Source organism: Eptesicus fuscus, chromosome 9 (assembly GCF_027574615.1).
Source record: "Eptesicus fuscus isolate TK198812 chromosome 9, DD_ASM_mEF_20220401, whole genome shotgun sequence".
Classification (NCBI taxonomy): Eukaryota; Metazoa; Chordata; class Mammalia; order Chiroptera; family Vespertilionidae; genus Eptesicus; species Eptesicus fuscus.
This window is the reverse complement of record NC_072481.1, coordinates 8,963,822-8,976,430: the sequence shown is the minus strand read 5'-3', so window position 1 is coordinate 8,976,430 and position 12,609 is coordinate 8,963,822. Positions and strand designations below refer to the sequence as shown.

Here is a 12,609-nt window from a genome sequence, read left to right as displayed (position 1 = left end):
GGAGCCCTCTTAGGAGCAAGTCAGAGCTGCCTGTCTCACTGAGGAGCTGAGCGGGGCTGGGGGGAGGGCGAGCTGTGGTGGGCAGGGAGGCAGAGGGGAGGGCGAGCTGTGGTGGGCAGGGAGGCAGGTGCCCCGGTTCATCTTGCCAGGCTGGCTCACTTTGGGGCCGGTGGGTTTGTCACGTTGGAAATTGCTTTCTTCAACTAAAACAGAGAAAGAGGGGTTTGGGGGGGGAAGGATGCGAATGGGGGCTCCAGTGTTGTTTGACTCCCCTAAGGGTTGATTCCGGGGTGAGTGTTCGAGTCAGTGCCTCCCCATTGCACCGATGGGATCACTGAGGCCTAGAGACCGGCAGGGCTGGCCACTGGTCATAAAATAAGGTAGGGGTAGCCAGGCCCAGTGGCCACTTTGGGCCAGGAAGTGGGGTTCAGCAGAATCCCACGAGGCCCCTCCAAATCTGGATGGGAGGATATTGGTGCCTTCCACCTCCCCAGCCTGCTTGAGCGTGGCCCCTCACTCTGCTCCACCCTGGGGACCCTGGTACCTCCACCCAAGACACGCTGCCCACGGCCCTGCCTCTGGACGTCACGAAGAGGGACTGAAGGTTCAGCAGCTCGAAGAGGTTGTGTGCCTGGAGGAGGGGTTGGTAGGAGATGCTGGAGGACGGGTGGCACCCACACCACCCTCTGGCTTCAATGTATCCCTGACCTGAGGCTTTGAGCAGAGGTGGAGGAGCGGTACCCACGCCTCCGTGTCGCCCACCCGGGAAGGGGTTGAGGGACAAATGTGATGGTGGGTGGAAGACCAGGACCTGAGCCTGCAATGTCCAGCATGACCACGAGGGGTCGCCAGAGTCCACACAAGGAACCAATGGGAAAAACCTGTTATCCAGCAACAGTGTCACAGAGGGGTTGGGACCACCCCCAAATCCCCAACCTGCTGCTTCCCCTCCCTGACCCCATGTGTGTTCCAGGCTCTGTGCTTGTGTGGGGCAGCGGGAGGGTGTCAGCATTCAAAGTGATTAAATAATTCTCCCAAGATCACGCAGGGAGAAGGCAGTGGATCTGAAATTGAAACCCAAAGACATAATTGACTAGTAAGCACTGCCTCTCTCCACCCAGAGGCTTCTATTGTGTAAACCCTCTGGCTTCCCTGGTCTCTGCATCATCCCAACAACTCCGGGAGTGGGGTTCGGAGAGGGCAGGAGCCGCTCTGCCCGTTCTGCCGATAAGGAAGCGGCCCAGGAGGGACAGAGCCACGCTGTGTGCAGGGAAGGTGGAGCTGAAGTTAACCTCTCCGGTCTTCCGCTCTACCCCCCCTCCCCCCCCCGGTCCTTGTGCCCCATGCCTGAATCCTCCTCATTACCTCGTGCAGGGAGGTCTCTGGAGACAGCTGCAGGGTCACTGGCTCCATGGGGCAGCCCCCCGCCAAGACGTCCTGGAGATACCGCTGGGGACAGGGAAGGGTTTTGGGTGCTCTCCCCCAGGCTGCCCCGCTCAATCCTCCTCCCTCTCCCACAGATCAGCTGTCCCCTCCACTCCCACCCTGCTGACTCCCCAACTCCCCCAACACCCCACAGGAGTACCACTTGGTGTCCTGGAGCCCAGGAAGGTGGCTCAGCCTGGAGGGCCTGCAGCAAGTGGGCCCTTCGCACGGTGCCCACCAGGATCTGAGACTCTGGACAAGTGGAGAGGGAGAGAGAGAGGGAGAGGGAGAGGGAGAGAGAGGGAGAGAGAGAGAGAGCGAGCTGAATTATGAGGAAGGAATTTGCATTTCCTGGGCACCTACTAACTGTGCTAGTTGTTCTTGTGTCTCTCAGGAACCTACAGCAGCCTGTGGGTCAGGAACTATTATCACCCATTTTATAGACGAGGAAACTGAGGCTCAGCAGCACAGAGAGGCTAATTGTCTCCCCCGAGGTCACTCAGCTTCTGACAAGGAGGTGTGGTAGCCAAAGGAGGCTGAGGCTGCTGGGGGCCAGGAGGGAGTCTGCTCACCCTGAGGCCCCCCAGGTGGCAGGCCTCAAAGCAAGAGCAGCTTTGGGACACCTGTGCATTAGGGCGGGGTTTTGTCCCCCCCGGCCCCCCTGCCTCCCCCCAGGAAGATTCACATCTGGTTCAGCCCAGAGAAGGCATGCACCTGGGAGCCCACCATGTTCTGAGGTCCTACTGTGTGCCGGGGGCTTGGCAAGTCTCAGTCCAGGCTATCACTGGACTTGGCAGGTACTCGGTTTTGAGGCAACAGCCTGATGTTTTGGCTTCTTACCCAGTAAAGTAAAAACTTTACAGCTCGGCCTGTATGTGCTTCCCCTCTAGAAACAAACGCTGAAAGCTATTTCTCAAGTGAGCAGCAGGGTCCCACAGCGCTGCGGGTTGGGAGCTTTTGCCTCCCGTGGCTCTGAGGGTGGAGTGGACTTTGTCTGGAGGCCACTTCTGTCTTTGTCCCAGGAGGGGAGGCCTCTCGGAGGGGGTCTCATCTGCAAACATGTTCGAGGGGGACCTGGGCGTGTCCTGTGGGATAATGGGGGGGCTGTCCCAGTTTGGGTGGGGAAACCGCAGGCCGTAGCACGGTTTACCGCCGGCGCTGCTGCTCACCAGAGGCCTGAGGCCTCTTAGGGTGGCTACGGGGGCGGTTAGGACCCGTATGGTGGTGCAGGTTGCTCACTCCATAAGGTACCTGCCCAAAGGACAAGCGGGGACCAAAGCCCAGCTGTGCCACGCCTGCCAGGTGTGCACCACGCCTCAGGTGCAGAGGGGACATAAAGGTGACCGTGGCCGTGAGCGGACATGGCTGTACTCCCCCCGCTTCCCTTCCCCACTCCACTGTACTTGCCAGTGGAGAACGATGCTCTAGCCCAGTGGTCGGCAAACTCATTAGTCAACTAGAGCCAAATATCAACAGTACGACGATTGAAATTTCTTTTGAGAGCCACATTTTTTAAACTTAAACTTCTTCTAACGCCACTGCTTCAAAATAGACTCGCCCAGGCTGTGGTATTTTGTGGAAGAGCCACACTCAAGGGGCCAAAGAGCCGCATGTGGCTCTCGAGCCGCGGTTTGCCGACCACTGCTCTAGCCAGAGGCTTCCCCAAGACTCCGCTTCTGTGTCTTTTAACAAGGGCCCCATTCGTTGTTCTTTACAAAGCTGTTTGTCATGGCCTCGGGGATTGTGGCGGGGACTCAGCGGGGCAATCTTTGAAGGGGAGGCTGACGAAGGAGCCCTTCGAGACCCTGGTAGCGCCCCACCATCCTACCCCCACGCCCAGCACACCAGGCCTGGCCTCTAGCACCCCCAGGTCTGCCCTGGAGAGCTTCGTAAGGGTCCTGTCATCTCTCATGGAAGCACAGAAACCACCCCAGCAGGCTGGTCACACTCTCCATCTTAACGACGAGGAGGAATCAGGCTCAAGAGATGGAAGTGATTCCCCCAAATCGTGCCCTCAGTTACAGAGCCTGGATCTCATCACTGCTCTCCCAGTTACAGAGCCTGGATCCAGATGTAGGGCCAGGGCCCCGCCTTCCCTCTCCTGGGCCTGCGCCTGCCAAGAGGAGGCAGAGGGAAGGCCCCTCCCCCTCCCCCCTTCCTACTGAGCACCTGTGCTCTCCTCCAGGGGGTACTCCGCCTTGTCGGTGGAGGTTATGACCTTGACCACCTCCTCCAGGGGCATGTCCTTGGCCAGCGCGGTGATGCTACAGTTCATAAAGTGCTCCACAATGACGCGGTGAGAGCTGGAGGCAGAGGGAGGGGTGCTCCCGTCAGGTCCTGGGGTGAGGGCACGAGGCGGGGAACCCCAGAGGGAGCGTCGCTGGTTCTCCAGTGTGGGCACCGACTGAGAGGTTCCCCGAATGAGCAACTCCTGGAGCCCGAGGTCGAGAGGCACCTGGGGATCGGCTCTCCTATGGTCTGGCTCTGAATTCTCAGCCCCCCGGCCCCTAGCTCCCCGCAGACCAGCTGCGGGCTGTTTCATTGAGGAGCCTTCCTTAGAGAATGTCATTTGAAGAAAAGTTTGATGGCAAAAAAAAGGGGGGGGGGAGCTTTAAAGTTTGAAAACACCCCCATTTTACAGCTGGGGGAACTGAGGTTTAGAACAAGGTGGCAGCGTGCATGCCTTTGGAGCTGGGCCCAGGACCCGGCCCTCTCAGCCTCTCAGTCCTGCCTCTCCGGGGGTGGGGGCAGGGCTGCTCTGGTCCCGCCTGGTTGCGTGAGGACCTCCAAGCCTGCTTGGACCACTTCCCCACAGCACTGTGGGGGCACCAGGGCCCCCCCAGGCCTGCTGCTGACTCTGTGTGACCCGGAGCAAGACCCGGCATCTCCCTGAGCCCGTTTCCAACACCTGGGCGGTATCTGTCCAGTTGTGAAGACAGACTCATGACTAGTAAGACACGGAGGCCCAGGAGGCCGAGGACTTGCCCAGGGTCACGCAGGGAGCTGGGGAGAGCGGAGACAAGAGGCAGCAGTGTGTCGGCCCCTCCCACACCACCCAGGTCCCAGGTCAGCCGCAGTGAGGTACTGGGGGGAGCTTTAAACCCCACCCTATCAGCCAGCCTGAGGCAGGCGCCGCTCACCTGATCTTCCGGCCCCGGATCCACGGGAGATACGGCAGCTTCTTGACAATGATGGTGCCGTCGTAGAAGGAGGGCTGGCAGCTCTGGGCAATGGCGTTGGCCGCCAGCACCGCCATCAGCACGGGCAGCGCGTGCACGATCTGGCCGGTCAGCTCGAAGGCCAGCAGCGCCGTGGAGATGGTGTGGGTCACGGCCCCCGAGAAGGCCGCGGCCCCTGCAGGGGGCAGAGCCAGGGCAGGGGGCTCAGGCCGGGGGCCCGCTCCCCGCAGAGGGCGAGGCTGGTGTGGCTGTGGCCATGGGCTGGGTGGCAATTGTCCAGAGGCCACACCCTGGCCACTGTGGGGGCACCCAAAGCCTGGGCTCGGTGAGGGGGAGAGCAGTGATGAAGGGGGTGGGGGATCAGGGACAAGACAGGCGCTGGAGAGGGTAATGGGGGCTCAGGGAAGGGTGGGGGCTCATTGGGGGGCTCTGAGACCACCCTCTGCCCTGCAGAACCGCTGGCTGGTCCTCCAGGTCCAGCCCACCCAGTGGGGCCCTGGCCCACTTACCTGCCAGGGCATACCCCCCAGGCATGATGGGGTTGGTGACCCCTCCAGCCACGATGCCCTCGGGGAAGGCAACAGAGAGGGCCTCCCCGATGAGGCGCCCAACAGCAGCTCCTAGCCACAGACTCGGGTGAGCAGGGCTGACCCGGCCCCTCAGCCCTCCATCCTTGGGGACGAACCGCAGTACCATGCTGGGGAGGGAGGGGCGGACCAGGAGCCATGGCCTCCCCATCACCCTGAACCTCTAAGACCCTCAGGACCCCAGACTCACCGAAGATGAATATGGGCATAAAGTAGCCAGCGGGCATGGGGATGGTGGTGGCCAGGATCAGCATCCAGAACTGCGGGTGGGGACCCAGAGGGGCAGAGGCTAGAGGCAGCTGGGCCCGAGTGGGCAAGGGAGGGCCGGGACCGGGGACAGGGCGTGTCCCAGGGAGAAAGAGGATGCTCGGGCGCATTGCCGGGGTCTGGTGCCAGAGAAGGCGTTGGCCCTCAGAAGGAGCCTGACCCTGACAAAGTGCCTACTGTGTGCCAGGGGCTCTCCTTCCTTCCCTCTCAACCTTCCCTTTGAGGTGGGCGCAATGACTATCCCGTTTTAAAGGCAGGGAAACCAAGGCTCAGAGAGCCGGAGCGGCTAGGCCCGGACACACAGCGGGCAAGGGCCAGGCCAGGGGGTGTGGGCGGAAGGCCCAGGTGCTGTGCTGCGTGCCGGGGGAGGCACCCCAACCCCCCATGACTGGTCTCGGCTGTAGGCACACCCGTGGGGGCCCCCGGGGCGCCCACCTTCATAACCAGGAAGAAGGCAAGGGTCCCAAAGATGGTGAACCGCGGGTGGTACCACTCGAACCACAGGTTCTGGGGGTCGGGCTCGGCGGGCCAGGGCGGGGACGAGTTCCGGGTCATCAGTGCCCACGAGTTGTTGTCGAACAGTGTGTCCAGGTGCTGCTTCATGGACAGCTGGAGCGGGGGGTGGGGGTGGGGGGCTCAGAAATCTGCATGAGGGCCCCTGCCACCCCCCCAGGCAGCCGTCCCCCCACCCCCCACTGCCTGACCCTGCCTCCCACCCTCTCCCCCACTTCCCAGTGTAGGGGACTTGGAGCTGCTCGGAACCTCCCCTTCGTGGGGATTAAGGGAGATGACAGGAACTAAGTGGAAACAAATCGGGGTCCCCACTCCCACGGCCCCAGCTCAGGGCCCCTTACCCGGGAAGCCATGAAGCGGCCCACGCCAGGCGGGTAGGTGATGGAGGCGAGAACCAGGGCGGCCAGGGCGGAGTACAGAGGCTTGCTGTGGGGGGTGCAGGGGGGGAAGCTCCAGGGCCACTCTCCCCTTCGCCCCCACCTCACGGCCCCACCACCCTGGGGGCTGGCACTGAGGCAGGAACAGGAGGGTCCGTCCCCCAGTGGCTGTGTGACAAGGGGCAGGGCTGATGGGAGAGTTTGGGACAGAGGCCCGCTGGGACCAGGACTGAGGCCAGCCAGGCCCGGGTGGGGCCAGTGCGTGGCCAGTCAAGGGCAGATGGGGGCTGACTTTCAGGTGCCAATGCCAGGGGCAGCTGAGGTTTGGGGAGGAGAGGGGGCTCAGTAAAGGGCTTGGGGCTCCGTGGGGGAGTGGGGTTCAGTGAGGGAGTGAGGACCTGAGAGGGGTGTTTTGAGGGAATGGGGGCTCCTTAAGAGGGGTGGTGGCTAGGGAGGTTTGGGAGGCTCAGTAGGAAGATGGGGTGCAGTCAGTAGGAGTTGTGGGCTCAGGAGGCTGAGACCCTGGCTGGGATGGGGGGTGTCTCCCTGAGAGGCCCCAGCCGCGACCCAGAGCCCACCTGGTGGCCAGGAGTTTGGAGGTGAGCGGGTTCGTCTTGACGAAGATGAGGAAATTGCGCTGACAGAAGAGGTAAGCGCAGCTCAGGACGCCACAGATGGCCCTGCGGGGGCTGGGGTGAGCCGAGGGCAGCCGCTCCGGCCCCGGGGAAGCCCGTGTGGGGCTGCAGGGACCCGAGGTGGCACTCACCCCAGCGCCACGAAAAAGAAGATCTCGGGCAGGTCGAAGGGGACGTCCACCCGGAAGCTGGTCTTGAAGAGGGAGGTGATGGTCTCTGGGGGGAGGAGCGTGGGGGTCGCACTCACACCCCAGCCCTGGCCCTGCTCCCGGCCCAGCTTTGTCCCTTCTGCCCTCAGGGCCCCATCCTTCCCGGCCAATACAGGTCAGCTCCCTCCTCCCACCTCGAAGGAGATGGGGATGCAAGAGGAAGGAGAGGGGATGGGAGGAAGAGTGGGGAGGAGGGAGAGGAAGGAGGGAAAGAGGGAGAGGAAGGAGAGGAGAAGGAAGAGGAAGAGGAGGAGGAGGAAGAGGAAGGGAAGGAGAGGAGGAAGAGTGGGGAGGAGGGAGAGGAAGGAGAGGAGGAGGAAGAGGAAGAGGAGGAGGAAGGGAAGGAGGGGAGGAGGGAGAGGAAGAAGGGGAGGAGGGAGAGAAAGGAGAAGAAGTGAGAGAGGAAGGAGAGGAGGAGGGAGAGGAAGTAGAGGAGGAAGGGAAGGAGAGGAGGAGGGAGAAGAAGAAGAGGAGGAGGGAGGGAAGGAGAGGAGGAGGGAGAGGAAGAAGGGGAGGAGGGAGAGGAAGGAGAGGAGAAGGAAGAGGAAGAAGAGGAGGAAGGGAAGGAGAGGAGGAGGAAGAGGAAGGAGAGGAGGAGGGAGAGGAAGGAGAGGAAGTGAGAGAGGAAGGAGAGGAGGAGGGAGAGGAAGGAGAGGAGGAGGGAGAGGAAGGAGAGGAGAGGGAAGAGGAAGAGGAGGAGGAAGGGAAGGAGAGGAGGAGGAAGAGGAAGGAGAGGAGGAGGGAGAGGAAGGAGAGGAGGGGGGTGGGTGAGCCCTGGGACTCACCCTGCTCGCTGTTGAAGACGGCCAGGAGGCGGAACATGAAGGCCCCACAGGTGGCAGCGAAGAAGCCCCGCCAGTAATCCCAGACGGAGAAGTGGGAGGACATGACCTCGATGCTGAACAGGACGCCTGGGGGTGCGCTGAGCTCAGACAGAGCCTGAGTCCACCATCCCGGCGCCCTGACCCCTCGGTCCGGCCTTCCTGGCCTGAGACAGGGCCTCCCTTCTCTCTGGTTCTGAGCGGAAATGGGGGGCGGGGGAGGCACTCCGCCTCCAGGGAACAGGCCCCGGGCACTCTCTCCGCCACCTCCATCCCTGGGGGATGGCACTGCTATGGTCCCATTGCACAGATGAGGAAGTGAGGCTCCGAGAGGGCCACACAGACAGCTGGATCTCACACCCAAGTCTGTCTACGGTGACCCCGAAGCGCCTGACACCCACTCACTCACCCCCACCCTGTGCGGGCAAGGCTGCTGTAAGAGCCAAGACCAAAATTAGTCCCCATCCCTCCTCCGGCCCCTCAGCCGGGCCCCTCCAGGGGACAGGAGGGCGGTGGGGAGCCCCAGGGTGCAAGGGGAGGGTGAAGGGGGGATCTCACCGCTGAAGGGCGCTGCGAAGACTGTGGCCACGCCCACCGCCGCTGCCGCCACCAGCATTTCGTTTTGCTTGCTCTTGTTCTGGGGGATCCCGAGTCCTGGGCTCAGAGGCAGCCCCCCTCTCATTCCCTCCAAGGGGGGCCCTCCCTGAGCCCCTTACCTCGGGCTCCCCAATGGTCTTGGTGCGCACGCGGCCCAGGTAGGCAGCGATCATCACACTCAGGTGCACGAAGGGGCCCTGAGGGGAGCAGGGACCTCTGAGGGGAGCCGGGCCCCTGCTCCTCCCCCTCAGGGCCCGGGGTTGGGGGACAGAGGGAACCTCATCCAGACACAGCCTGGTTGCCCCACCACACCCACCTCTTCCGTCTCCCCAGCCCCTGTCACACTCTGGGGGCCCGGCCTGCCACCTCCCCAAGACTGAGCCCCAGAAGGCCGGCATTGGCCCGAGTCCCGCCTGACCCCGCCGGGGTGGGTGGTAGGGAAAAGGCAGGCGTGGGGAGAGCAGGGAGGGAGGGGGGTGCTCTCTCGCTTGCTCGTACCACTTTGCCCAGGAAGATGGTGCTGCCGGTGGCCAGGGTGCAGGTGAGGCCCACCACCTTGGCCCCGAAGTTCTTGATGTCCAGGTAGTCCTCCAAGACCACCCCGGACAAGATGGTCTTCAGCTCCGGGATTCCAGAACCTGGAGGAGGGCAGCAGGAGGGACAGCCTCTGGATTAAACTCTTTGGAAACACCTGACCCTGCAGAGCGTTTCACACCACCCTCTGGTCGGGCCCTTTAAAACCCTAGGAATAGGTCTCATAAACCCATTTTTCAGAGGAGGAAGCCGAGGACCAGAAAGGAGACTCGAATAGCCCCTGTCCTTCCAGCTGGGCCTGGCAGATGGCTGTGGCAGACTGAGGGGGGGCCCAGGCCACCCTGCATGCACCCCTGGAGTTCCCACCGGCTGGCCGGGAGCTGGAGGCAGAGCTGAGAGGCCTCGGGGGAGCTGTGCCCCCCATCAGCCCCTGCCTGGGAATACTCTGGGCATCAGCCCTGCAGGAGAACCTGCCATCACCACCCGGAAAAACTCTCCGAAAGGGACCGGAGCCGTCAGCGACCCAGGAGTCAAGACCTGGTCTTCGTGCTGTGTGACTTGGGGCAAGTGACACGACTCCTCTGAGCCTGATTTCTCCGACCATGAAGTAGGGGTACTGCTTCCTGCCCCCACCCACCAGAAGCCTGAGGGGATGAACCAGCGGGGACTGCAATGCCAGGCTGGCCTCACCTCCCGAGAAGGGCGTGATGCTCTGTGAGAAGCCCGAGGAGAAGGAGACCAAGGCCATGGGGTACACCGTCCAGGAGAGATACCGGAGCAGGTGGCTGTCTCCAATCTCCCGGTACAGCCACTTGTGTGCTGGGGACAGCCAGGAGTCAGGGAGCACCCACAGGCTCTGCAGCCCTCGGGTGCCCACCTACTGACCAGGAAACACAGGCCTGGAGAGGGGAGGCCCAGGCCACCAGGGAGCAGCAGATCCCCAAGAGGAGCAGGAGCCGGACCCTGGATCCCGACCCAGGTTTGCTCCTCCCTCGCTGAGGGGCCTTGGGCCAGTGACTCAACCTCTCAGAGCCTCTGTTTTCCTGTCTGTCAAATGGGCTAGAGATGGTACCTCCCCAACAGGTCATTGTGAAGCTCCTCAGACAATGGATGTCTGGTGCAAGGCAGGAGCTCAGATGGCACCGGAGCAAGTCTCCCAGAGAAGGTGCTACCCTCTTCCTGCCCCGCCCCCTCTTCCAGGGAGCCCTCAGGGTGGAGAGAGCCTGCTGACCCATGGTGGTCTAAGCAAGTGCCTGCCCCCAGCTACTGAGTTGAGAGCAAGGAGGGAGGGAGGAGAGGGAGCCCAGCAGCAGGCCGAGGGGAACATAGGACTCAGACGAAAGGGCTCTAGAACATTCAGGGCTCTCTCGCTCCTTGTGCAGATGAGGAGACGGATGCTCAGAGACGGGCAGGAGCTTTCCAGGGTCACACAGCAAGCCAAGAGCAATGCCAGGCCCTGGCCTGTGCTCTCAGTGGTTAGAGCGTTGGCCCTCAGACCAAAGGGTCTCGAGCTCAATCCCCGGTCAAGGGCACATACCTGGGCTGCAGGTTCAATCCCCAGCCTTGGTTGGGGCACATGCGGGAGACAACCAATCAATGTGTCTCTCTCATATTGATGTTTCTCTCCCCCCACAGCTCCCTCTCTCTCCCCGCTCCTCCCTCCTTTCCACTTTCTGTAAAAATCAATGGAAAAATATCCTCGGGTGAGAATTAACAACAACAACAAAAAGAGCAATGCCAGGACCAGACCAGGTCTCCTCCCCACCCAGACCCCCTCCACCCCATCCCACCCCCACCCCCACTCCACCCCCGCTGCATCTGGTGGTGCATCTGGCCTCCTGAGAGCGCGCTCAGATGCCCTGGGTCCAGAGCAGGCAGGCGTGTGTGCCAGGGAGGGCTTACCTCGGACCACTCGCCCCACGGTGAAGCTCATGGTGTAGCTGATCAGGGCCATGAGCACCCCGAGGGTCGTCAGGAAGTACCAGTCCTCACCCACACGGAACAGCTTCTGCTTCAACCACTCCAAGCCACCTGGCGCAGGGGCCCGGGGTCACAGCCCAGAGCCAGGTGGGCATGGACAGCCCTTCCCCTCAGGGCAGGAAGGGCAGGGCAGTGTGGGGCTGGGGAGGTGGTCCAGGCCAGGGTCGCCTGCGGGGCACTGCCTCACGTGGGGCAGAGCAGGGGGCCTCTGATGGGCCTGCCCCCCACCCCTGCTCCACACTGGGGTACTTTTGGAAGAATGATCAAGGCTCAGGGGTGAGGAGCAGTGCTGGGAGCTCTCTCTGTAATCACCACAGGGTCCGTAGCTTAGACAGCACGAGGGTCTAGCAACCCTCCTGTGCTGTCCCAGGACCTGCGGGGCTGGCTTTGGGCCAGAGAGCACCCCCTGGGCCCTTAGCAAGGCCCCTGGCACAGTGATCAGGCATCAGGGCTGCAATCCCAAAAGGCCGCAATCCCATAAACAGATGGACAGACAGGTCCCTTCCCTCCCTGCCACCAGGAGGCGCTGGCAGTGCTGTTGGGGCAGATCAAGGGGGAGGGCAGCTCTGGGCTTTCAGGTGGGCGGGAGGTGCAGCCTGGTAGGGGGTGATGTCCTGAGGGGCCCCTGAAGGGGAGGGGAAGGGGACCCAGCTCTCACCTCCGATGCGTCGGCGGAGGCGGGGACACGGGCCCCACAGCTCCTGCAGAGTCACAGGGTTCCCCGAGGAGCCCTCTCGCAGCCCTACCAGCTCCTCCATCCGGTCCCTGAGGCAGCCGACAGGCGGGTGGACCCTCGTGAGCTGCCCCAATGCCCTCGCACTGGCCCTCGGCCCTTCCAATATTGCTGCTTCCCTGTCAGAAGGAAAGGTGGCGTTCCCCTGCGTGTGTGTATAGCTACCGGGAGGGACGTAAGTCTAGCGTGTGCTGGGGTGTCCGCGAGGGTGTGCGTGTGTGTGCAGAGTGTGAGGTGGGGTTCCTATCTGTGCCCTTCGCGTCCAGCAGCAGATTGGCCAAAGCAGGTGTCCGAGCCTCAGAGCCCCGTCCCCCTCCCGTGGCCACCGCTCCCACCCTCCCTGGACACTTGTCTGCTTCCCCACCGGCGGCTCTGACTCCCTGAGCCCATCCCCGCGCCCCCTCCCCTTCGGCTCAGGCCACAGAGGCAGCAAAACCCCAGACCCATAAGGAGAGGCCGCAAGGAGATGCTGGCTCCCTGCCCCCCACCCTTCTGCTCCTGCCCGGCTTGACCGGGGCCTGGCCAACCCCATCCAAGTCCATCCCCAGCTCTGCACCCAGCAGCCCCTCACCTGTGTCCGTCCGCCCTGCTGTGGCCCCAGACGGCCCTCTAACAGAGACGCCTTTGCCTGCAGCGCAGGTGTACCTGCACAGGTGTGTGTTCCACCAATCAGCACCCTGCCCCCCTCCTCCCCACCCCGCCTGCCGGGGTTTGCTGTGGCTATTAAGAATGTCCTTGACAAACCGACCGGA

At 62.7% G+C, this 12,609-nt stretch overlaps 1 protein-coding gene across 3 annotated transcripts; it reads right to left on the bottom strand.

The window, feature by feature from the left end:
• Positions 1-155: 155 nt before the first annotated feature.
• Positions 156-11,882, bottom strand: LOC103292021 (chloride channel protein ClC-Ka). Of its 3 annotated transcripts, none has more exons than XM_008148178.3 (19): positions 11,783-11,882; positions 11,047-11,175; positions 9,835-9,963; positions 9,109-9,248; positions 8,730-8,807; positions 8,572-8,650; positions 7,978-8,103; positions 7,115-7,199; positions 6,927-7,028; positions 6,313-6,397; positions 5,894-6,067; positions 5,382-5,451; positions 5,114-5,224; positions 4,566-4,779; positions 3,595-3,728; positions 1,586-1,677; positions 1,366-1,449; positions 545-631; positions 156-203 (listed from the first exon to the last, which is right to left on the bottom strand). In XM_008148178.3, exons 1-19 carry the CDS (start codon positions 11,880-11,882, stop codon positions 156-158), a joined length of 2,067 nt encoding a protein of 688 aa, XP_008146400.2. The 3 variants fall into 3 exon arrangements, with proteins under 3 accessions (XP_008146400.2, XP_054576862.1, XP_054576863.1); XM_054720887.1 differs by having other exon boundaries at positions 1,589-1,677; XM_054720888.1 differs by lacking the exon at positions 9,835-9,963 and having other exon boundaries at positions 1,589-1,677.
• Positions 11,883-12,609: the final 727 nt, after the last annotated feature.

Coding starts and splice junctions, on each gene's coding strand:
- LOC103292021 (XM_008148178.3), bottom strand. CDS start 11,882: ATGGAGGAGCTGGTAGGGCTGCGAGAGGGCTCCTCGGGGAACCCTGTG. Junction 6,398..6,926: donor TCCAAACTCCTGGCCACCAG/GTGGGCTCTGGG, acceptor CACCCCCCACAG/CAAGCCTCTGTACTCCGCCC. Junction 6,068..6,312: donor GCCGCTTCATGGCTTCCCGG/GTAAGGGGCCCT, acceptor CCCCCGCTCCAG/CTGTCCATGAAGCAGCACCT.